General features: G+C 41.8%; 2 protein-coding genes across 5 annotated transcripts in view; both read left to right on the top strand.

Annotated features, from left to right (window-relative positions):
- c1ql1l (complement component 1, q subcomponent-like 1-like) overlaps positions 1-17,457 on the top strand; it is an 80,841-nt gene extending 63,384 nt beyond the window's left edge. The window contains exon 3 of the mRNA XM_079577880.1: positions 17,446-17,457. The gene's annotated coding sequence lies outside the window, so the exon portion shown is untranslated. The remainder of the gene's footprint in view (positions 1-17,445) is intronic.
- vti1a (vesicle transport through interaction with t-SNAREs 1A) overlaps positions 1-22,466 on the top strand; it is a 105,182-nt gene that overhangs the window by 14,429 nt on the left and 68,287 nt on the right. For 2 of the 4 annotated variants that reach the window (XM_079577881.1, XM_079577883.1), the window contains exons 4-6: positions 5,257-5,334; positions 9,726-9,746; positions 17,313-17,397. In XM_079577881.1, the coding sequence (XP_079434007.1) occupies positions 5,257-5,334; positions 9,726-9,746; positions 17,313-17,397 (184 nt within the window). The remainder of the gene's footprint in view (positions 1-5,256; positions 5,335-9,725; positions 9,747-17,312; positions 17,398-22,466) is intronic. The other 2 variants (XM_079577882.1, XM_079577884.1) reach the window with 1 other exon arrangement.

Below are 22,466 nucleotides of genomic sequence, written 5' to 3'. Positions count from 1 at the left end.
ATGAAAATCTATATTGTTAATATCTTTGATCTAATATCTTTTTCGATTTTAATATTTTGAATGTTCATATCTCGATATCAATACGATGACGATATATCTTTCAGTCCTAATTACAGTATTACAAAAATAGTATTAAAAACAAGGAAAAATGTAAATAGATGTACTGAAGATATAGTAATTTTCGTGGCAGGCCTATCCAGAATATTGATGGGACGATAATGAAATTTGAAATAATTGCGATTAACGATATTATCACGATATATGGTTTAAAAGATCTCTGAAACTGCAGAAACGATGGGGATTGGGCCATTATTAAATATTCCTCTTCATTGCCTGCTGTCATGTTGAGTGAGACATAAAGTAAGTATTTAAAGGCACACTGTGTAACATTTTGGACTATACTGTTGTCATCAATACAAAACATGTGACTCCACAAAGAAAATGCTGTTTCTGCAGCGGGTTATCAAAGAAAGGATTTGGATGAGGAACTAACCTACTGAAATCTTAAATACTGCTGACTTTAGTCACATCTCCATGGAGACATACCCACTCCCTGTAAAGTTACTGGCACGGGTTGTCTGATGGATTTAGCGATTATCTTCTAGCACGATAATCACGATAATCAAAAAATGTGGCGATCGATTAATTGCCGCATTTTTTATTGCGATTATTATGGTTTATCGTCCCATCTCTAATCCAGAAGCATTAACGTTCGCGAAAAGTGAAATATGAACTTCTAAACTACTACAAACAATCCCATCCTTTTTGGAAGAGTTAGAAGAGGTCTTTAGTTCTTACAGAAGACCGACCCGGTGGAGAGGGCATTATAATTGCTGCTTTTGTGACTGTAAATCGCAAGTTTTCCGATTTTTCAATTGCAGTTAAAACAAACTGCCAACCTGTAATGATTAGTCAGTGATTGTAATAGTGTTTTTGTTTCTGCGAAAAGGCACAAATTGTTTCTGTAGCTAATAATCCTATGCCCTGCCTAGAATAACACAATCCAACACCATTGACTTCCTCAATAGTGCATTATGACTTGTGTAGCAGTGGGTGTAAGGAGGTTCCAGCACCGTTTTGGCCCAAGTATAAATAGTTTAAGCTGTTTACATACGACACTTGGGCACTTATTGCGGATCCGTATATGAGAACAATGTTTGGACATGAGTGTTATTAGGTCTATATTTGGAGACGTCGTCGGTGGTTGTTGCTGGCAGTGGAAAGGCAGTATTGTAAAGGCACATTGGTAATTACTGCTGGTGCCGCTGCCTCCAGTGGTGTGCTCAGGAGGAACAAGGCAGCGCTTCGGAAAGAGGAGACTTCAGGGCCCTCATTACACTCTGCCCCTGGGTATTTTTACGCCTTTTATTCCCCCGTCTAATGAACTGTTTACATTTTTCAGCTTTCCAGGCGCCACAATTATTCGTCCTCCGTGTCACTCGTCGCACCGGGCAAAAAGCGAGGAGGGGAGTTTAAATGGCACTGAAATGTGGACGCAATTGTAATGATTAGAAATGGATTTTTTTCTTTTTTTTTTTTTTTTATAGCTGTTTGTAAATCGTCAACAGCTTCTAAACCAATATTTGATTTGTCAGCGGGGAGTTTATTTGGACATTATTCCCAGAAGCCCCTGCACTTGAAAGACTTGCACCAAAAAGATTCCTATATTTCTTATAATTAAATAAATATCATTTCCTTCTCAGAGGATTATGCTGAGCTCATTAGCATATCTGATATGAATTGTTATGCATGCATACGTAATTACATTTTGACGGCTCTTCTTGTGTGTGTCTGCGCGCCATGTCAGCGGAGGCAAAAAAAAAAAAAAAGCGTGTGTTTGTGACAGGACGCCCGCACCTCTATTGACGCATTTGACGGGACACGCCGACTTTTAAAAGGAGGGCCACTTTGCATAAAGTTAAGATGTACCTTTGTACTTTTTCTTGTGTGCTTCCGGGAATAGAAGCCAATTCTCACCCAAGATTAAAACAGTGACAAAAGACAGACCTCAAAAGGATTAAAAAAAGACTTTTCTCTCTGTGTGAGCAATAAGGTATCTTTGGAAGTGCTCCTTCGTTTTTAGATTAGGAGCTGATTAGTGGAGTCAGTTTTAAGATGCAGTGCTCTTGTATGGTTTCTTTACAGATCTTCTAATTATGTGTAGGATTACAGTATAGAACAGAAGTGCCTGGCTGCACTCCTGACCTCAACACTAATCCATGTGTCGCTGACAGTATTCCACCAAACTTTATTATCAAAAACCTGTCACTTTGTCACCAGTCAATACAGCTGCTGTGGCACATCAAGTGGGAAGGTACTAATGATTACCAAAGCTGTTGTTTTCCAGTGGGAACTACAGTAAGTACAGCAGCACTTCATTTCAATCACTCCCTTACTCCCCCCCCTCCATTTCCCCTTAAAACAGGAAGTGCATCTGCGACAAACAGCTATTTAGAACAAACCACGAGCTGCACGAAACAGTTTAAAGTCACGCTCCCATCACCGTCTCCGCTCCTTGCCTCAATTACTGCCACCGACGTTCCCCCAAGTCGCACCTCAGTCTTTAGGATGAAACCCACTTAAATGGGATCTGTGGGTGTTCTCCAGCAACAGGGATGCGCCTGGTGTACAAGTTTACTGCCGTCGCCTCATTTGACTGTACATGTGTCTGGGAGAAAAGACGAGAACATAATCATGTCATAATGCTCTCAACACATTGAGAATAACTTATGCCTTTTTTTTATTTTTTACATCAAGTAATGCCATTTTATTGAATGTTTGCTATTATTGTTTAGCTGTCGCAATGCAATACATTAAATTGACATTATGAAAACAATTTATCATGAAAATTGTAGATAACACAAGTTTTCCCATTGAAATGTAATGATACCAGAACATATTAAATAGCAAAAACTTAAGGCAAAACCACAAAACATGCAATGGACAACTTGATATTGTAGTTGACTTGTTTTAATCCCAACAAACGTAGCAAAAAAAAAATATTTTGTCTCACTTTCTTGTTGTAGCATATGGAAGTTCTACTTGAAACCTTGGTTACCATGCAAAATGTAAATTGTAAAAATGTAAATTTTACAATTTCTCTGCTGGTCTTAAACTTTTGATCGAGACTGTATCATTACTGGGGTAACAAAAATATTGTTCTGTTTCAAAGTCCATGTGCATGCAAAAACATGCAAAGGACAACTTAATATTGTAGTTTTAGAAATGTAAAATGTAAAATCATAAGATAATGTAGCCTTTATTGATCTCACAATGGAGAAATTTACATTCAGCTCTTAGTAACACTCAGGGTGTGCAAAAGGGCAGAAAATGTGAGAAAAATAAACAAAAAACAATGAAATAGTAAAATAGTGGTATCTTATATACAACGACTACCAAGGACTTTGTGGGGACAAAAGTATACATAGTAAATAATGAAGTAAACAGACTATAACAAAAAATGTTAGTCAGTATTAGCAGTGCAGGTCATCATGTAAAGATCAGAAAACTATAAAGACTCGTTTTAATCCCAACAAACGTCTTCATGAGGTCATGAGGTCACACATTTTTTAAACAGTTTTTTTAATTGTTTTTTTTAATTCATTTTGAGTTAAGTTAGTTGAATAAATAAATGAGTGGTAAAATCCCAAAATGGGGTAAACGGTGAAGAATTTCGAAACATTCCAGAAACTATCAACAGTGAAGAAAGCTCGTATTGTCTAAGAAAGTGTGTTTTACAACAGTGATGTTTTTTTTCCCCCAGCTCTTCTGTGTGGCTTCATAGCGAGCGCCCCGCGGACCGCTCCAGTCCCCGCGGTCGAGTATTGTTGTGCCCAGTCTTTATCTAACGCGGTTGGTGTGGCCCCGGTCAATCAGCCTCTCTCAGTCTCGTCTGTAATTACTCCAGAGATCCTCTTCGTTCTCCACAATAACGCCCCAAATCACATCAGCCATCTCGTCCCACCGGCATGCCTCACACATTTACCTGCACGTACAACAAAAAAAAAAAAAAAAACCCGCCTCGCGATTGGCTCCTGCGTTTATTCCAGTCAAGATTTCACAGACTCTTTTCGGTCTGCGAGCATCAAGCCCCTGACTTCAAACTTGCTGATAATAGAAAGATTGTACTTGAGGGAAGCACCAGCAGGTAATTGGTGTTTGCTTTCACTTTATTATTTGGAGTGGAGGACTACACAAATATAGAAATTTTCCCCCGATTGTGAGAAATGATATTTTCATTGCGCTTGCCGGTAGGTGGGTGTAGGTCTTTGATTTGAGCCCACCTTCGAAAGCCCCCTGTCAAGGCAAGGGAGGAGAAAGTGTAGCGCGGCTTAGTAAACAGTTTTTTTTCCCTTTTTTTTTTGTGCGCTAGCGGTGATGTGTGCTTTAGTTTAGAGGGCTTGCCAAGAGCCTGTTTTTCTGTGGGGCTGGGGCATCTGTAAACAAGGCGTACGATTCAGTTCAACCCTCCCAACAATCGGAGGTGGCAAAGTCTTGGAAGTCTTTTTGGACATGGCACTCCCTGTTATTTGAGCGCATGTGTGTATATGTGTGTGTGTGTGTGTCGCAAGCAAGGCAACCCGAATCCGATGGGCCGCCACTGGTTGATGAATAATTCCTTGTCTCGGGTCCCTAGCATCGGCGCTATCACACAACGGGCTGCCACTGCTCCGGGATGACAGCTAGCGACAGGCCCCCTAGAAAAAATTTAGCCCTGACAAGTGATACTTCCTCATAATACATCTCCTCTCCTATACCCGGGCGCCCCTTTTCTCTTCCTCGCCCCTGTCCCACACACTGCCGCTTCCACCACCACCACCACCACCACCGCCGCCTAGGATCAACCGTTTTATCCCTCCACTTGTATTTGTTTAAGTGGGCCAGGAGGGTTGCCACTTCTCCTCCTCTTTCCCCTCGGCACGAGTGCGCACTAGGTGTAGTGTCTGCGGGATCACCTCTCCCTGGATAGCAAAGGCATGGCACCCGAAAACCGAGAAGAAGAAGAAGAAGAAGAAGTCGTAGTGCTTATATTGTCTGACTTGTGTATAACCAGACTAGCTGCTGGAGCGCATGACTTCCAAGTTTGTCACCGAGTTCCATTAGGGGGCTCCCGTGCTTAAGAAATGTCGACTGTGTCTTTTTTTTTTGGTGTCAGCTCTATAGTATAAACCATATTCCCCCACTTGCTTTTTCCTCTCCTTTTTGCTCATTTTTGTGTCTCTTTCTCTCTCTTTTTTTCTTCTCTCCCCATTGCAGAAAAGGTCACGCATCGCCTATAGTGACGAAGTGCGCAACGAGCTCCTCGGGGAAGACGCAGGCTCCTCTGAGAATCAGGTAAGACTGCTAATCAAGGGGAAAGCCAATGTGGGTGGCTGACCAGACCCGAACGCCCCCACCCCACCCTCCTCCTCCTCCCACGCCCCTGACTGAAACCCACAGTCTCACCGTCCCCAAAATAAAATAAAAAAAAGGCCCGAAAACCTGCCGCATTGTCACCAAGTCATGCAGAAGCAACACTGTTTAATGCAAAGCTCACTTCAGCACCGGCTTCTCCGTCCAAACCCCCCCCCCCCCCCCCCTAAAAAAAAAGAAAGAGAAAACACATTGTGAGATTTTTTTGAGCCGCACGCACACAAGGCGACACAATGGCACAGTCGGGCCGGGCGCGGGGCTACCCCCTGACACCGCGCTCCCGCCGCCCGCTCTGATCCCACCCGTCCCGGGCCGAGCAACACAGGCGCGGAGCTAAATCTGGTTCGCCTGGTTTTTTCTTTTACACTCCGAGGGTGGCACACGGCACAATGCAGGCCACTCAAAACGAATAAGCCGCGCGTTAACGATGAATGACAACGACGGCACCCGGAATATTGTTCGGGGTAATTAGATCACTCCACTAAAATACTTTTTAATTTCATAAAGCTTATTGGGAAAATGCTCCGAGTGATGCGCACAAAAGAGTCACTCAAGTCAGACCTCATAAAACATACATGTTGAGGGAATATATTTTGACGTTTTAATTGTTTAAAGTGTGCTACGTGTAGTTTGGATGATAAGAATATGAAACAACAAAACAAATGTGTGGCTACAACCGGTGCTGCTCCTGCCGTCTCTACCTTTCAACTAATTATATATTGTCTTTAAAACGGCCCGTCAGCCTGTGGAGGTTGTAGGGGAAGAGCGTCTCAAAGCCTCCACAAATAAAATAAATACTTAGCATTTGTAAAGAAAGAAAAAAACTAAGCGTATTCCGAGACTTATCTTAGCACATTTGGACCCAACGCGTTTTGTTGATGTTGATGATTTGAAGCCGAGCTAAATAAAGTTGTCAGGTTTTCTCCCTTTTAAAAAAAAAAAAAAAGAAAAAAACCCAAACATTACCATTTCAATGCTGACCCTTGCGCCGCGCATTCTTGGAAACATATGTATCGCGGGCCAAAGATGCGCGGCGGATTTGCATATTCCCCACAAATTAACGAGACACAAAAGTGACGGTGACGTTTTATTTTTTTTATTTTTTTTTCCTTTTCACAACAGCGAGAGGAAGACGGTCTGTCAGAAATGTCACGGCCGCGACGCTGACGGCTTCCATCAAACGTCTCCAGAAAAGAGCCCTCGCTCCCAGTTTAAAATGTACTGCACTTTCATTAAATATTAATGCAGTGTTTTTAAAGGAACACGCGACACAGCTTCATCTTCGAAGTTAATTGTTCAAAGGGAAAGTTATCAAACAGAACTGTGTTTTCCTATATTCTATATATATATAAATAAAAATGTTAGGTTGCCATTTTACATATAGAAATGGCTGCAATTTTGTCAGTGTAGGCCCAGACTTTGAAAAACAATTATAAGCTGCTTAATATTTGGAATAATTATTTACAATCAATTATTCACAAACATTACATTTTACACCACGATTATTTATTTCTAAACCAATGTTAAGATAATTGATAATTGTCTAAAATGTAAATAAATATTTAAATAAATAAATTAAGTGCAAAATACAGCACATTATAATTAACAATAACTTTAACAATTAGTTCATAAAATAAATGGAGCAATAAAATATCAAGCGTGATAAACTGAGTTCGAATTTTTGTGAATGAAATCCCTTTTACAGCACAGTCTATTTAATTGTACGCCTATAACAATCAATAGGTGATTATTGATTTGATCTGTAATATTTGTATCATTATGTATTTTTTAAAGTGCTGTGCCTTTCCCTCAGGTGCTTCATATTCGTGTTAATTTCCCCTCCGGTGCTCACAAACCCTCGCGGCCGTCTTGCTGTGAGTGGAGTACCTGCAACTTCACTTTTTTATTTTTTTTTATTTTATTGTTATCTAACGAGACGGCGGAGGCGATAGGAGCGGCGCCGGTAGGGGGGGGGGTTAAGGCGGTCAATTTAATTCCTGACGATCTGAAAGGGGTCAGGATCATTTCATATAGGCCCGGCCGCGCCGATCATTACCAGTCACAAATCGGCTGGTTACATGGCAAGGATTTCCAGTTAAGTAAATAGGGGAGCGTCATAAGTTCTGAAAATGCGGTGTTGGCCCCGCGATAATGGCTAAAGGACGATTTAATGGAGTCGGGCATTTATTCGTTATCTGTATGCGGACAGAGACTGAATTGGCTCTATCACTATTTTTTTTTTTTTTTTTTTTATAATGTGCTGGTCTACCGTTGCACATTCCCCCCCCTCCCCTCCTTTCTGTTTCCTCGACATGCAACACACGCACAAGATGCCACACACAAAGCGGCAAAAATGCACTATTTCTTTATTTCTTTCTTTTTTTTTTTTATAATTTATTTTTGAGCACACCAACACTTTTACGGAATAGTTTCGATTTCAGTCACAGCGGCAGAAGGCTTGGCCACGAGAGATTGCGCCGGTTTGAGCCAGCACCGACCAGATTTCGCAGCCTACAAAGGAAGCAGATTACCACTTGTATCGAATTCCGTATTGGATAAAAAAAAAAAAAAAAAAAAATCTTTTGTTTGGGGGGGGGGGGGGGGAAAGAAAAAAAAAAGCTGATTATCATAACAGGAGGAAAAAAAAAATGCTGCAGTGCAATTCTGAATACTGGCATGAGAAAAACACAAGGAGCCCATACCCGAGTAATTATAACGTTTAGTTCGGTCCCCATTCGTGTCTCTCTTGAGGTAAGGGAGCCTAAAGTGGACAAACTAAAGACCAGATGCTCAGGAAAAATGAAGCCGGGACAGCCCGTCATATAGTTTTAACAAATCCACTCTGGATCAGTGGGGCAGCACAAATGAGGACCAACATGTTTTGTTTGGTGACCATTGACTGATGCAGCGTTGGGGTCCCAGTGTCCTCGGCTCGAGCCCCCCAGTAAATCACATCCACCGCAGCGTCGCTTTAAACTTTGGCCTCTTCATTAAAGGCGCCTTAGTGGGGCAGTTGTTGCTTAAGTTGGTAAAGTTTCCACTGCTAAGTGCATCTTGTTAGTGCCAACATTTTCAAGGGTAAAGGCTCTTTAAAAGAAATGTGCAACTGTATTTGTTTGTGCTACACATATTGGAAGTGTTTTGCTCCAGAGAAATAATGTTCTATTGTTAGAGAAGAGCTGGTGTTACAGCTGAGAATCGTTCAGTGGGACATACATTCTTTTGAGTTTTTGAGGGTTTTTTTAATAACATAAAGCCAATACATTCTCCTTTGTCAATTACACTTCCTTTGTGACTTCCTTATGCAATCCTCTTCACTTTAAACACATATCTGTATCTCTAATATAGGCTCTAATTGTAAAGAAATCCATTATTTATACACTATTTCATTATTATTCTGAATATGAAGCTGGGACAATGTGTCTGGCATTACTGCTTAAAGAGCTGAGGTAAATATTGTTTTACAAAGGTCCACCCTTTCCCTGTCAAACGTATTGCATTGCATTGTCCTCCCTCGTCCCCCAGCCCGCACTTAAGAGGAGACCGCTGAAATAACCTTTCTAATTGTTGTAGTCATAATTAATGGCGAATGGGATTACGGGCCTCTTAAACTCGCCGCTTCATTATCGCAGATGCGCGCTTTTTCCAGGGCCAGGGAATAGAAATGGCATTCTTTATTTACCTCCACTGAACATATGAATTCCCTTTCATCAAACATGTATAGCCGATGCTAAGATTCATTTTTCATGCTCTGTGGCTGTCCCAGTAATAAGCCATGCTATATAGTATGTATAGCAGCGGCCTGACGTAACTCCTCATAATGTACCTTTATGGGGAGAGCCTAAGTATTGACTGTATCTGACTTTTGTAAACAGCAGAAGCAGCTCCGCGTTGATCGCAGCTCCTAAGGGCATGTGTTCTCGCCTGCTTTCCCGCCATATCTACAAAAACGGCTTGGAACATAGTGTAATAACGTGCCATGTTTTGTCTTTGCTATATCAGCCGTGTGATGTGACGTCCTTGATAATGTTAGTTGATAGCGCGAGCCGAGCGATCCATTCCCGCTCGGCGTTTAATGTGACAGCGCCAGGACTTGATCTTTGTTTGTTCAAAAACAAACCAAACCTGAGCCGCCTCTTTAGCGTTGTTTAATGTGTTTGCCTTGTGATTTTCCAAACGCTAAACATTGCGAGCGCGCAAATCGTCAAGGTTAATTCTTTACCCAGCCACACATGCTGCCATCTCCCGCTTTTTATCTCTCCTTTCACTCTCTCTGTCTTTCTCCCGTTTGCCTTCTTGCTCTCCCGATGCAGTTGATAAAGTTGCGTGAGGAGGTAAGTGCTTCTCTGCTCTGACTATTTAAATCACGCTTCCCACTGAAATTTCCATTTGCCCTCTTGCTTCCCGCAGAAAATTAAAATCAGCTCATTTGGACATGTTCTTTTTTTTTTTTTTGCATGTGCGATTGAACAGCTAAAAAGGCCAAGCCAAAGATAATGAATTCAGTGAAGCACTTTTTACACTCTCTTTATGCTTTTGAATGGGGCCAAATGAGTTGTTTTACTTTTCCTCATCAGGTCTTCATTTTCTTTTGCATTCATCATAATTGCATTGTCTGTACCAGTTACGTTCCATAACCCATCTTCACTTATTTCGCTTCTTCTCGCCTTTTTTTTAACTTTATAATTAACAAATTCAAGTATGGTACGTTGGGTATAAACTTGCTTCTCCTCAGCCTTGTTTACTTGGTTTGAAGGGGACATTTTTAAGTGATATCATGGCCTTAAATAATTACCAATCAAATGATATACGGAACCCAACACATGAATAACAACGCAACAAAAAATCTATGAACAAGTGACAAATATGCAACACAAAATGTCACAAAAGTGCAACAAAAACAATGAAAAAAATATCATAAAAGTGAGGACAATGCAGCAACAACGCAAGCAAAATTATCCGTTCAGATGAGTTTTGGAGGGCTCAGCTTTAAAATGAGGCATATAGGCTTTAAGCTTTTAGATTTGGGTAAAAATGAACTGGAGAAAACGCACTTGATTAAAGGCCAGACAGGTATGTATCAACTCGTCTAAGCTCAGGTAAGAACATATCTCGGTATGTAAAAATGGTGGCCTGTTCCTTTCAAACACTACAAGGTACAAACAGCAAGTCGCTCTTCACTGCTTTTTATTAGCTAATGATTATTTAGTGCATTAATCATGAATTAATCGCATCATGAGCCAATGCACACCCATATCACACATTACCTGAAAGACAAAGCACTTGTATTAACCACATATTGTACATGATGCGATACTTTTATGTAACAAAAACGACAGAGAGCTACTAATGCATCAAAGAGGCTTGTCTAATTATGCTATATCAATGAAAATTACTTTACGTTTGTCCTTATACTCTACTTAATATACCTAAAAGTTTGCAGATTCTGTTAAATGTTCTGCACCAAAAGAAAATGTATTTAAAATGTGACTTATGAACCACGTGTTGAAATGTTGAAACCTTGAGTGATCGAGAGCTGCTGGTTGGAGAGCCCCGTTATAATCTGTTGGGCTTTTCCCATTATGAATTATGAAGCTGTGAATACTTGGTTAAAGAAATGTGAGTAAATGCTTTAACGTTTTATGTTGGCCAAGTATTGATAATGAGCATAAATATTTGAGAAAAATTAACCACAATTAATCGTGATTAATCTGATTTAACAAATTAATCGATTGACAGGACTACTTTCTAAGTAACCCAAGGACTAAAGATCAAGATCAAATTGGGACTTACTTGGGTCTGAAACTTGTATAAGATCGTCCTAAATTAAACCAGAAAACTCATAAAACAAATCAGTGAAATCTGCTGTAATTAAAATGAATGAAGTCCAAAGGTGCAGAGTAGATGACCCTGAGCACCATCTGAAGAAATCAATTTTTTTCTTAGTTTTTACGTTTGATCATGTTATCTTGTAGCTATGTCAATCCTGCAAGTTGACCAGTTTGTCTATACTAATCTTTCTCGCTGCAAGTTTCTTCTAAAGTTCAATAATCCAATCTCCACCAAAGCTCCTCCATTGGAGCCTCTTCATAATGCAGAGGCTGCCCGAGCCCAGCCGCGGTTGTTGCCACGTTTTTCTTTTATTTAACGCTACTTTTGTCTCCCCTTGTTCCTCTCCTCATCACAAGTATTTCCTCCTAGCCTGAGGGTCAGCAGACTTTTGGCGTTTCCTCACCTGTCAGCCCGTTCCGGATTGGCCCGCTGCGCATAATCGGGCTCGATCTGGCGCCCTTTTCGCCAACGCTCTTCCTCCACCACTGTCTTGCTCACCCCGTCTCCGAATCAAAGGCAGGCACAGCTTATACACACTTAAGCATCGCCTTTTAAAAAAACTATACTTCTTTTTCTTCGGCTGCAAAACATGTTTAAATATTTAGCACCCATATTCACAGCTGTTTGACACTTGTAATTCCTAGTCTTACAAGTCCCAAACAAACGGCACAGAAGATCACACAGTCAGTCGGAATCACAGCTGTCATCATTATTCAGTTTGACTCTCCCCCACCCTTATTGAAATAATAAGGAAATCATCTGAACTTTGGAAAATGGTGATCGTAACCGCCCGTGTTTGATATTGAAAAAAGGCAGGAGAGCGGAGAAGAAACAAAAAAAAGAGTAAGAGGGGAGAGATTTCTTTTGAGCTACAGCTGCATTGTTCTGGGGCTCCCTGTTAATAACTTACAACTGAAGACTGTTTCTTGACGCGAAAAAGCACAACAAAAAAACACCATTTTCCTGTTTCTTAAGAAGGTCTTTGTTCAAAATGTAGGTGTCAGATGAAAAGGCAGACATTCATCGGCAGAAGTAGTGGTGGGTGCTCCAGTGCACTCAGGCGCAGCGTATTTAACATACACTATACTAAATGTTTTGCTAGAAGGCGCCAAGTGACAATTATATATGATTTTGACGATATTCTCATCCTCCCACCTGCTCTTTTAAGTACAAGTCTGTGCTTAAACAGGTTGCAGTTCAGTTCCTCTTAAGGATTTGACAATGGTGAGAGCAAACCCACTCGGGTCAAGCCTTGATGTGCAGTTTAGAGCCACAGTGGGAGTTGGCACACACTTGATATTTGCCTGAAAACTGCTGACAAAGACGGTTTGGTCTTAGTGGATCACATGATCACATGGTGTTGACTGGTGGCTCCCTGTAGATGAAGTCTGTAGAAATCTGCACATGGAATATGACTACTGTTTCTGCAGCCAAGATGTTTAGATAGGATCTCTGTGTTTCTTTTCATTATTTTTGATGCATCATGGCAGCATGGCTTCCTTATCAGGGCCATCTCTGAGCTATTACTGCATTCTTATGGGCTGAACTGCAACCCTTTGCTTCTGCTTTTGTCATCGTCAAACTGAAGATTATTCTAATGATTGTACACACACCATCATCACTATCCCCCCCCAGCCCCAACTCACAAAGCCACCCGCAGCCTCCCTCCCCCTTAGCCCCAAAGAAGACAGTGAGAGAGAAAGAGAAATTCAGGAGCAGAAAGTGTTTGAAGTGGCTTTCCATTGCGAGCGAGTCTGCCGGCCGTCTCCCCGAGACGTGTCACCTTTGCCAAGAGGGAATAGGAAAATCACGTTTCGAATGGTAATGATAACATACTAATCACTGGGGTTCTTTGAAGAAGCCACGGAGTACGTACTCTGTCAGTATCCCTGGCTGCCTTTTGCCTCGTGCTCTCAGGCGCACAGGAACTGCCGCCATGGTCGAGGTGCGTTCGCTAAAGCATGGCATCAATGTGTCCCCTACTGCTCCTCTATAGGGCCTCATTATAGACCAGCCATTTTCTCCACAACACACTATTGTCACTGCCACTGTAAACCAAAACTCCACAATAAGGCTCACCAAAGACTTTCTAATGCTTTGTCTTCTTCCTCTTCTCTATCCACCAAAAATCAGGCTGTGAGCGAACTGATGTCATTGTCATGCTTCCCTTGAACAGACTTCTTAGTTTCTGAACTCTTAGCCAGTACTTTGCATGTTGTAAAATTAGCCTTTTCATATGGGTGTAAATTCTCACCACTATTCAATTTATAGAATCGGACAGACACAGTATGCCCAACATTAAAAAGAACCCTTCAACAGCCACATTTACTGTTCCTCCAGTTCTTGAAGCGTCTCGCAATCAGCCATGTCTCAGCAAAACTCCCTCAACACTTAGGGTCCGCTCACCCCCACCCCATCTCTCTCCTTCGACCAAAGGCCCATTTTACTAGCCATGTGTCCCAGCGCTCTCCCCTATCCCTCCATCCTCCGCCTGCCCTCCCTTTAACTATTAAAAAGTATCTCTGCAATTTTAAATGACATCTGTCAGCGGGCGCCGACAAGAAGCAGCGCCAAGGAAAGAGTTCAGAGGCAGAGTATCTCCACCCCGCTCTTTTCCCATCCCTCTCATTGTCAAACTTTGAAAAGTGTGTCATTGACTTTTTTTTTTTTCCTCCTCATTCTCCCCACCATGTTTTTCATTTCCTCAGAGTGATTAGCTGCTGCGTATTTTGACAGCCGAACCAAATCTTTTTCCCCCTGTCCCCTCCGTTCACGCGATGAGTCTAAACTGGTGTCAGAGAGGCAGCCTGTCATTCACTGGCTTGTTTTTGAGTGTCAAATCCGTGTTACATCAGACCGGCTTCTTAATATTAGAGAGGCCATCAAAACCAACAGCATTCAAGTAAACATCACCGTCATCATGTCTATATCTGTTTATGTGGCTCTTTTCTGAAGGCTGCGTCGTTTTGATCAAGGAAGTTTTGCAGTTTGGATGAACTTGGTCTCAGCAGCAGACCACGATAATGTGGACACTCAGGGCTGGGAACTGGCTGTAGACGTCTTAAGATTTCATCTTTCTGGGGACTTTTTATTTAGTTTTAACCTCTTAACCCCCACTTTAACAAGCACATTTTCTCCAGTTCAGTTCTACCCAAATCTAAAAGCTTCTCGACTGGAGTTTACAGCCTACATGTTAGCATTATGCTTCATTTGAAAGTATTTTTCGTATATTCTTTTTTTTGTCTGGGTTTGACACTTTTTTTCTGGTGGTTTTATTTGTATATGTGTGTTTGTTGTTTTTTTCCAAAATTTTATTTGCATTTTTTCGTCGCTTATTTGTTTTCATTGCTTTTTTTCTCCCTATTTTGAAATAAATAAGATAAAATAAAAAAAATGAATAAAAAAAAAATAAAAAGTGCAAAAGTGAGGAGAGCATGAGAATGAAATTTGAAACTAGACAATCATGTCCCCCCCCTGCTCCTGATTGGACCAGAAAGCCACTCCTACTTTACAAAAGCAGCTGAGCGAGAACAAACTTTCAAAAATAAACCCTTCTCTCCTGATTGGACCTGACAGGTGGCTTCACAGGAGAGCTCGTCTCATTGGTCAAAGTGACAGCCCTGGGATTCTGCAAAGGGAGGGACTTAAAAAAAAAAAGTTTTTCCTTTAGTTACATCAAATTTCAGACCCAGGCGGTCAATCCATTACATTGGTAAAACATTGAAACTTGCAGACTATCACTTTAAAGTTACGTAAAATTTTAATGATGGCTGTGTTAGCAAAATAATGTGTTAGTCAGATGGAGACCTTAGTGATTTAGCGATATTTTGGCCTCTACAAATTCGATATCGTGTCACCTAATATTGCGATGACAATAATTTGCCGATATATTGCAGCCCAAACTACTGGGGAAAATAAGCACGGCCTCTGCACATGCTCTCAGGTAGGAAGAGATAACAGCGTAATTCTGTCTGAAGAAAAATAAATGAATGATAACGTTGGGTCTCACCATCGGAGCAGTTGAGTGCAGCTCTGGATCAGGTATTAACTATAAAATGGGGAGTCAGAAAATAAAAACAAACTGACAAACAAAAAAACTCTCATTAAATTGCGAGCGAGGGGACGCGGCGCTTGAACAACACAAAACAAACCATAATTTATGATGTTTGAGAGCCCCATGGTGAAAGTCAAGGCCATCAGTCAGCACATCAGACCTTCTCGCACCTCAGATGTCCACCATGAATACTTAAGCAATAGAGAAACCTCTGCTCTTCAGGTATCACAGGAACCCCTCGCTGCTGAAGTTCGTACACCTGATATTAAAGCCCGACTTTACACCTTGATAGTCACAAACATCTACTTTGAAAAAATGATCAAATTGCCTTCTTAATTATTAATGAAACACATCTTTTTCTTGATGTGCTGTCTGAATCGGCGGCTTTCACGGGGCAGCCTTGTCAATTGTTGATAGCTGTGAGAGAGGCAAGAGGGACTGCAGTACTCATGCATCATGGATTACTGTTTGGTCCACTGATGCGGATCAAGTACACATACAATAGAAATATTATCGGCTATTCTCTGCACAGTCAACAACACATCTTCCAGTTCACGAAGGGCAAACCTCTTTACAGCAACCAATTAAAACCAATTGAATACATCTTATACATCTAGCTTTTTTCTTTAAAGATGCATATAGTGTTTGTAATGTTAGAGTTAGAATGTAGAGATGCCATTTCTTTAATTATGAACTTTCCAAAATGATTAAATTGTGTTATTGGTGGCTGGAATAGACCAATTTAGTGCTTTATTACCAAATAGTACATCTATTTTTTGTTAGGTTCAGTGGATTTTTTTCACCGCAGAGAGTCCATAATGGTCCTGAAAAAAGCGGCTTGTGATAAGTAAACAAACAGCTAGCTTATGAGCTAAAGACATTTGAGACCAACACATTTCTTCTTCTGAAACACTGAAGAGGCACCAAGACACCCCACACCTGCAGCACAGTGGAGAAGTCAAAAGAGGAGCCACAGGAAACAGAAGAAAGGGACAAACGTGGAGAAGATGATAAAAGACTGTTGTGGAGTGGAGGGAGCTACGCAGGAGGAAGCGGAAGGAGGAGCTGACCAGTGCAGGACACCACCTCTGTTTCAGAGGATCAGAGGAGACTTAATGCAGCCAGCCTGGATTCCTCTGGGTGCAACGGTTTCCCCTACCACCAAAAACATGCTGGTCAGGTTGACCCACAGTGGTGGCGCGGCTCAGTCGCAGCGGCTCAGGACTATCACCTGAACACTATTTTGTTGAACGGTTGAACAATGACAAATAAAGCAGCGTCCTTGCTGTAATCTTTGGTCTGACATTTTATTTGTTTTTTTTTGTCATCTTGCCCACAACCTGTGTTTTGAGAAATGAAAAGCACTCCCTGCTTTTCACTTTGTCGTTTACTAAACTTAAGTATTGTCATTTCATTTTCATGTAACCATAATCATTTATCTGTGCCCCGCAACAATCCCTTACCATAAATGCATCTAACTCCATCTCTTTTAGCTTGCTGTTGACTCACTGGCTTGCGAGTTGCTTTTGCTGATGCTAATTTAGTTGCTTCCAATTGGACACCATCGCATCGCCAGGTATTTTTGACTGAACCCAACCAAATAACATTTTTTTTTCCCACTTTTCATCCACAACTTTTTTTTTTTTTTTTTTTTTTTCGCCCCGTTCGTGCGGCTAAATGTTGTGTTGTAAACAAAACAACTCGGCGGCAGACCTCAAAGACTTATGCGTATGTTTCATGTCCAAGATGAGGAGACGGCACCTTTTTCCATTGTCGTCCCACAACATGCAGCCGCTTGATATTCCATCAGCATATAACACATTGTCATCCATGAAGGTTATTGCCAACCTGGCTGTATTATGTTGTGGATGTGCTCTGTCTGTTTAGGTGACAGTGTTGATGTGTCTCTTTGAAACGGCTCCCAGTCCCTTCTCAATCAATTATTTTTGTGCTTGTTTCTTTGGCTTCATGGCTTTCCTCTTTTTCTTTTTTTTTCTCCCCCCATTTGTTGCAGAGAGCGCATCTGTTGGACAACACAGAGAGGCTGGAAAGGTCATCGCGAAGACTGGAGGCCGGCTACCAGATAGCAGTGGAAACGGGTACGTATTTAGGCTTGGGATTGAGTTGCGGGGATGGGGGGGTGGGAGGTGGAAGGAGACGAGGTGGGCTCGCTCGTAAGATAGTGGCAAGGATGAGTGAGCGACAGCAAATTGTCTCGCTCGTATGCGTTGGTGGGTGGATATGTTTGCGGGGTGTTGCAAGAAGGGCGGGTCGAAAAAGCGGGGAAAAAAAAAAAAATCTTTTCCTTGACGGTTGATGACATTTTCGGGAGCACATCAAAGGTAAACCAGTATAGGGTAGAGAGAAGTGTACCGGCGACAGATCGGGTGAAAAAAAAAATAAATAAATAAAAAAAATCATGCATTAGGACAGGTGTGTGTGTGTGTTGGATAAAATTTCTTCCCTTTTTTTTTTTTTTTTTACACCAGTCAGGGGGGGCTGTGAAAATAAACAACGTCAGCGTTCTTCTAGAAGTTCTTAATTCAGCCGTGCAGGAGAAGAAAATAAAAACACTTTCTAAATAAAGCTAAAAATGCAGAAGCGTCTTTTCATCCTCATCAAGGTTGTTTTTTTTTCTTTTCTTTTCCTTTTTTTTCATCTTAAAATAGCAAAAGAGAAAACTCATTGGGATCTTAAATAGATGTAACCAGTTAGCACATTTCTGCTTCCTGTCTTCCTTCCTGACACTCCCCACATTATTGAGGCGCGGAGTATTCCTCAGAGATGTATCAAAGCTCATTCTTCAAGTATCAACCGCCTTTTTCTGTGGCTTTCCGCTGTAGTTTTGAAAAAAGTTAGTCAATTTACACTATAATCGCCGGGTGGCTGGCACACGCGACATCAACGGATTTAATAATTCAAGTCAAGGAAGGTTCGCGATGCGGACCACGCGCTTTTGATGTTTTTCTTCCCTGTGACTCGCAAATTCATAAATACAATCTGCATTCTCTGCTCAAAAATGTTGATTCGAGGATGGGGCTGAGATTCCGCGACAGCCGTGGATTATTAAACAGCTCTGTCTGTTTTTCTGGGTAGAATAGGTTGCGTTCACGTGGCATTGTAGCAAATCTAATTGTTACATATTCAGATGGAGGACAGGTCTGAATTGTTTGGTTGAATATGGAGAGGTATTGACATTGTTTACGATTGTTATCTGGCCTATCCACAGGAAACAAAGCCATAAAGTCCAAAGATTAAGGCCAATGGGTAGATATGATTACAGTATATAGGCCCCTTTCCTCCATCTGAAATTGTGATATCACATTCTCGAGCGCCATGGCGGATAGAAGCAGAGCCATAACTTATAAGACTATACCGTCTGGGTCTGTCAGCCTTACTCCACTGCGTCACCTTTGACCTCGTGTCACCGCTGGCCGTCTCCTTGGCCCCGCGGCTCAGAACAATGCTCGTCTATCTGCGGCCTCGGTGCCACACACCCGGCTCGGGGCGACACCAGCTGTGGGTCGCGGTGGCGGGACGGACGGAGGGATGGCGGGGGGGGAAGACTTGGCCTGACGTGTTTAATCCTTGACCTCGTCTTTTGGCCCGCTGTCCACTCCAGCCCTCCGCTCAGATGCACAGACTGAAACGCCACGGCGCGAGGGTCACGGGGAATATCACAGCGCAGCGAAACACAGGGAAGGGCGGGGAAGAAATGACCACCAGAAGGATGAGTATCGGAGCTAACGGCCGTGAAAGTCGCCACGCTGAACCAGCCCTGACCTTGACAAAACCAGGTCCAGTTGAGTCCAGTTGTTTTGCTTTACTTTTTAGTTTGAATCAACTGACCTTGGTTGGATATGCATCTTTTATTTAGATTTTCGTACCTGCAGTAGTTTATTTTAGTACATTCTTAATGAAATTGCTCAAGGGTAGCAATATTCTGCTGGCATTTTGAATGTCTTAATGGTTTTTCATAGTCATTTTTTTTTTGGTGAGTCATTCTCTTTTATTACATGCTATTTTTCAGAATTTAGTTTTTATTAAGAATGTTTGAGCCACTTTGGATTTGGCCCTGCATTTCCAAACTTCTTGATCTCTTAAAAACAGGGTTTGTTTGTTATCTTGAGTTAATCAAAGAAACAATTTTCCCTTGAACTAATGGCATAACGGTGAGAAGGATGCATCACGTTTATTAAAATGGCCTCGGCTACACAAAGCTTTCCTCACACAGAGGTTGCATGTGCAGACGGTGAACACCAATAATTGGAGTGTTAAGCGTTTCACCAATCACACGCTGCCTGGTCAAAAACCATGAACACTTTTCTCACCACAATTCTCGCCAGAACTTCTAAGCTGTACTTTTTTGTATTTCTTCTCACAGAGAACAGTTTATTTTTGTGCTAATTCAAAGTTGCATTCTCGATCCAAAATGACACTGTAGCCCTGAAGAACTGTAATTGACCAATGGAGGAAGTAGAACAAAAAGACATTTTATTTCAAAGAGTCCGATTCAGAACAAAGAAATGGCGTTGAGACTGTGCTCTGCCCAGTGACAATATCTCCCTTAATGACCAGGAACAGAAAAAGCCAGATGCTTCTAGGTCACGTTGAAGGAAAGAAAGAGGGCTGCCAGTTCTTAGAAAAGAGGAATCTTCACACAGTAGCATTTATCAGATTGAGCATTTTCTTCTACCATTCTCAGTGTCTCATGTGTATTTAGCATAAAACAAAGGCTTGCCAAAAGCAGTGAGGGCTCTCAGAGGGATGGAGAGGAGACTCTTAGGACACGCTGAGCTATTTACCACATGCACCCCTCGAGAAGCACACAGCTCTGTTTGTCTCATAAATAAAGTATAGAAGTTCATTAGTGAGGAGCAGGGACTTAAAAGCCTCGGCAGAGCAACAAGCAGCGGCTCGGGCTTGCCCCGTTAGAGAGGGAGGGACACACTTAGGCAATTTAAAGAAACTACAGTCGGGCCATTTACATGGGCCAGAGTGCAGTGGGACTGATGTCAAATCAAAGAGCAGAGATATTTTAGTGCTCCTCTCTGCCGCTGAAAAAGTTCAATTATTTACCACGAGTTGTTTTTATTTTATACCAATATTTTTATGTTATTCACTCATATTTGCATGTTTTAACTTGGTACTAAGCACAAACACATTTTAACATCTATTATCTTTTGCAATTGATGACGATGTCATAAGTAAATAATAGTAAAGATTATAAATGCTAAATGATATTTTATAATCGCTGTATAATCGCTGCAGAGACGAGACCACTCTGCTGTGGCTTTAAAAGCGACAGGCTGAGACAACTCAGCTCCTGTTTACAAAACTGCTATCAATCTGGAGAATGAACACAGCTCATTAGGGATTTATTTCAGTCCTGTTTAGATAAGCAGAGAGGGTCTGGACCTGGCCCCCAGGGGCCAATGCTCAGCCCCAAGTTTACAACACGCAGGTAGAGAAGTGCGCCGCGGGCTACAAACTTTATTAAGATGGAGATAAGCAGAGCGAGTCAGTTAGACGTGCCACTTACTGATGTCATGATCCGGAGGACTTTCAGATCCTTCTTTATTTAGTGAGATACCATTGAAGCCCCAACAAACAGCCCTTTGTGGCTCAGTGCAGTGCCCTGCAGTTATAGGCAGTGGAGGCGACCTGTGCAAATGGAACTATTGTGTTTTCGTCACTTTGTTTTACATTGGTTTGTGTAAATCAGGAACCAGGCAGAGGAGTTTTAACAGACTGTGGCTTCTGTGAAACATCTTTTTTTTTATGTGTGCATTGAAATGACAATAAATTAAATCTTGATCTTGAGTGCTGAGGCTTCAGCAGATTTAGGTCTCGAGGACGCTAAGAATACAAAGCTAAATGCTCAGATAAATATGTATTTGTAAACACAAGGATGTTCATGGCCTTTTGAAGCGAGCAGTGTGTTTGAGGCGTGCTGTGAGTCCATGGGTGCTGGAGTGGCCCAGTAAGACTGCGCCTGTTTGTCCCGAGCCTCTCTCTGTCCCCCTCCAGCTCCCTGTGTCCATTCACTGCCACACACAGTCACAGTGGCACTGGGCTCCAAAATCTATGAGCAAATACTGAGCACAAGTCTAGAGCCTGTTCAGCTTGTGCCAGCGGTGCTTTGATTAATAAAATAGTCTAGTGCAAATTTGTAGTTTTTGACACGTTCTCACCTTTTCAGTTTGTGACCTTTAAACCAAATTGTGCAGATCTACTTTTGAACAAATTTAGTTGTATTTGTATATTCTGGTACAGTACTCTAATGTGATTCTTTTAAGTTATGCAGTGGAGCGTCTCATTCTAGTTTATGCTCTCTGTTCTACATGTAGCTTGAATATTTCAAGGATGTCTTTTTCATTTCTTTATTTAAAAGGACAGTTTGCTAAAGTCGAATCTCCCGAGGTATGGCATAATAAATGACTTTTTTGTAGGCTGATACAATCAGTAATGTTTTATTGTCTTCAAAAAGAATATGGACTTATTTGATAATTGTTTGATTAATGGAGCAGCGAGCTTGGACTTAAATATTTCACAGCTTGAGTTTCTACTCCAAAGATACAGTTCTTTTTACATACATTTTAAGTTGAGTATGTTTTTCCAGTTTTGTCTAAAAAGAAATCCATTATTAAAAGCAACCGAAATTTAGCTTGAAACTACATTTTCCAAATATATATGCTTCAGCTTAGCGGCTAGCTCTCAGAAAATGTAGCCGTGGGTGAGCTGTTTATCAGTAAACCCCTGGTGGATGAAAGGCGTAGCAATAATGATTTTTTCTCTGCTAATCGGACCTTGTCAGCAAGGCGTCTTATCGTGGAGAGGAAAATGACACCGATCCTATCGAAGAGCCTGGAGTCCGAGTCGGCGCCGCGGTTCCCCCCAATCACGGCCGGCCGTGGCCTAGCCGTATCTAGCGCCGCCACAAACGGCGCCAACGCTTTTTTCATGTGGACTTCAAAAACAGCGACAGTCATTAAAATTGCACCCGCGTTCGGCAGCAGGGATCAGCGCTCAGGAGCGAAAATGGGATGTGGGAAGAGGAGACTCGCTAAATGTGTTAATTCCATCCTCACATGTTTACGGCTTAATTTTAATCTGTTTGAGGAGGGGGAAGGGGGGGGGGGGGGGGGGGCGATTGGAACGGGGGGCA

Source organism: Gobius niger (assembly GCF_951799975.1).
Source record: "Gobius niger genome assembly, chromosome: 19".
NCBI classification, from domain to species: Eukaryota; Metazoa; Chordata; class Actinopteri; order Gobiiformes; family Gobiidae; genus Gobius; species Gobius niger.
This window is presented reverse-complemented; position numbering and strand designations above follow the sequence as displayed.